The 3,212-nt window shown below is 42.4% G+C and overlaps 1 protein-coding gene across 1 annotated transcript; it reads right to left on the bottom strand.

The window, feature by feature from the left end:
• Positions 1-473: 473 nt before the first annotated feature.
• LOC119902672 (tripartite motif-containing protein 16-like protein) lies at positions 474-2,722 on the bottom strand. Its single transcript, XM_038719002.1, has 2 exons — positions 2,616-2,722; positions 474-2,125 (listed from the first exon to the last, which is right to left on the bottom strand). The coding sequence occupies exon 2, from the start codon at positions 2,033-2,035 to the stop codon at positions 509-511; it is 1,527 nt and encodes a 508-aa protein (XP_038574930.1). The 5' UTR covers positions 2,036-2,125; positions 2,616-2,722; the 3' UTR covers positions 474-508.
• Between the last annotated feature and the right edge of the window lie 490 nt (positions 2,723-3,212).

The raw sequence follows: 3,212 nt of genomic DNA, 5'->3' as shown, positions 1-3,212 counted from the left end.
GAATGAAGACAGGAAGGAAAGACTTTGTTCATGTTTGTTTATTCATCATGTAAAGCTTCAGTTTGTTCACACATCCCATCAGTAAAGTCTGTTAAATGACTCTTGTTCAATGATTTCAGGTACAGATTCACTTCATCCACACAATCAGTGGGTTTGAGCAGAATCTCTAATACATCAATTCAAATATTGAACAAGCATTTAGAGCTCAGAGAAGTTTCCATTTTCATGCAGAGAAATGTCAGTTCAGGTGAACAAAAGTCATCCTGAGCAGTGATAGCCTCCATGGCTAAACAGACACAGGAAGGAGCTCCACCTAAAGAAACTCAAACATTTACACAGCAACTAATGACCAGACGTCAAAGTACCACCCACAATGTTTGATTGACAGCTGATCTCTGTGCAGTGAAGAAATGCCACAACAATCAGCTCTCAGCAACAAACATGAAGACAAAACAAGTTTAAGGATTAAAACACAGAATTTAACCACTGTCCCTGAAATGACTTCTGACTATTTGAGTTTACAGAACTCAGCAGTGGCTCCACAAGAATAATACAACTGAAGTCCAGCATAGAGAGGCTGAGTGAATGTGGTCTGGACTCTGTGGAGGAGAGTCATGGTTTCAGAGATGCTGTAGAAGGACAGAATACCTGCACTGTGATCCAGGTACACTCCGACTCTGGAGGACCAAGGACCTGAGACGGGAGTGCAGCGTTTATTGTACCATAAGTGATAACCATTGTCATCACATTTTAATGCCCAAGATATGTCATTGTTTCCAAATCCACAATCATCTGACCACCCTGCTCTGCCGATATTCTTGTAGGAGACTGCTACATCACTTTCTTCCCCTCTCAACTCCACCTCCCAGTAACAACGTCCAGTCAGACCCTCTCTACTCAGGACCTGACAGTAATCAGTGAATCTGTCTGGGTGACTACAATAAGACTGTTGTTGCCACATTGCTGTTGCTTTTCTGTTCCTCTCAGATAAAAACAGCCATGTGTTTGCTGTGTTTGGATCAAGTGTGATTTTACGTGAATATTTTAAGAATCCAGCTCTGGTCTTGGGCTCTGGTTCTGACAGTAAAACATCCACTTCAGTCACTGTCAGTGAGACGTTTGTCCATTTCTCTCTCAGAACGTCCTGTAGTTTGTCTCTGACTTCTAACACAGCTGCTGTCACGTCCTCAAAGTAGCGCAGAGGACGGATGTTGATGCTGGATGAGTCTGTAGATTCACTGAGTGCTGACAGTGAGGGGTAGTTGTGTAGAAACTGGGTGTGATCCTCTGTGAGTGAGAGCTGCTTCAGCTCAGCGTCTTTCCTCTTCAGCTCAGTGATCTCCTGCTCCAGCTTCTCCTGAAGCTCTTTGACTCGACTCACTTCAGTGTCCTGCTGGGATCTGAGCTGCCGCTTCACATCGGACCTTCTTTTCTCCATCAGACGGATCAGCTCGGTGAAGATCTTCTCACTGTCCTCCACTGCTTTATCAGCAGAGCCATTGATAGCCTCCACCTCCTGCTGAAGCACCTTCACATCTTTCTCTCTGTCCTGGATTCTCTGCTGGATGTTTTGGCGACTCACTTCCTGGAGCTTCTCAGAGGGCTCCACCAGCTTGTGTTTTTTAAAGGCAGAGGATTTATAATGAGGCTGCAGGTGTTTCTCACAGTAAGAGGCCAGACAGACCAGACAGGACTTGAGGGCTTTCAGTTTTCTCCCAGTGCAGACATCACAGGCCACATCTTCAGGTCCAGCATAGCAGTGATCAGCAGGAGCAGCTTGGAGTCCAGTCTTCTTCAGTTCCTCCACTAAATCTGCTAACATGGTGTTTTTCACCAGGACAGGCCTCGGTCTAAAGGTCTGCCTACACTGAGGGCAGCTGTGGATTTCCTTTCCGTCCTCCAAATCCCAGTGGGTTTTAATACAGTTCATGCAGTAGCTGTGTCCACAGGGAATAGTCACCGGATCCTTCAGTAGATCCAGACAGATGGAACAAGAGAAGGTTTCTCGGTCCAGTTTTACTCTTTTCTGCGCCATTTTTCCTCTCAGAGCTTTGATCCAATCAGCATGTGTTTCTGCAGCGTCTGTCAACTCCTGCACTTCACCACTCGTCTTAAAACTTTAGATCTGAAGGGAAGGGAACAAAGAAATACAAGTTATGGACAGAGTGGAGCTTGTTGTGTTGGAGAGAAACTCAACTACATTTTTCTCAAAGCTTTAGTTACTAATTAATTTACTGAGTAAACGTTTTTATCCCCTTACTGTGCAGTGAAAACCATGTATCTCCAAATTTGATGACTTTCAGCTGAACTTGAAATAATAATAATAATAATAATGAAAATATGATGCATTGCTGTAGATTAAACTACCCTGCAGCATGTAAACTAATAGTATTTTCACAGTGTGTATTAGTACTTTTCCTCCAGTAAATGATCAGAGTACTTCTCCCACCACTGGTTCTTCTGTTACCCAGCAGGGACTCGCTCACACACACTTTAACAGTTTCTACTCTGCACAAAACTGAACTCTAACTTCCTCTAAATGTGACAGGAACATTGTTTTTACACTCAGCAAGTTCTTCCAGCCACGTTAACTCTGTTTAAGATCCACAACTTACCTGAAACACCTGGAGAAACAATCAGGAGAGTGAGGAGGTGAAGTTTCCTCAGAGAGAACTTCAGTCTAATGAGGAAAACCAGGGATTTTATTCAGCAGCCATGTGGGTGGAGACAGAAGCAATCGAGCTCAGGCTTTCAGATTCAGACCACCCTGTAGATCACAGATCAACACTAGTGCAGTTTAAACTGAACAGTAAAACATAAAAGAAACACTTTAAAACAAACACGTTTTTAGCATTTTAACACTCCCTAGTTAGTTTTCAACATTGTTGAGTTGTCCTGTAATTCAGTTTAATCAAACGTTTTATTGATTACAATATTAATTATTAGCCATTAATACATGAAAGCCAGATCCATTAATCACTGCTGTAAAGATGATGAAACTCCAATAATGTAATAAAATATAATGAAACTATATTATTGTAAGTAATAAGTTACTTGTTCATCTCTGAATCTCACAGGACATGAATGTATTGCTCTCTCTAGGCTGAAGCCCCCTCCCTTTATAACTTATTGTAGACTGAACTAGGAAGCTTTGAATGGAGAAATGAAAGACTTGACATGATGCCACTTTGTTTTGATTGTATCTGCCGTTG

This window comes from Micropterus salmoides, unplaced genomic scaffold, assembly GCF_014851395.1.
Source record: "Micropterus salmoides isolate LMB-PRFRI ecotype aquatic unplaced genomic scaffold, ASM1485139v1 Ms_hic_scaffold_14, whole genome shotgun sequence".
Taxonomy (NCBI): Eukaryota; Metazoa; Chordata; class Actinopteri; order Centrarchiformes; family Centrarchidae; genus Micropterus; species Micropterus salmoides.
The sequence above is the reverse complement of the archived record's forward strand: the minus strand, read 5'-3'. Positions and strand labels throughout refer to the sequence as shown.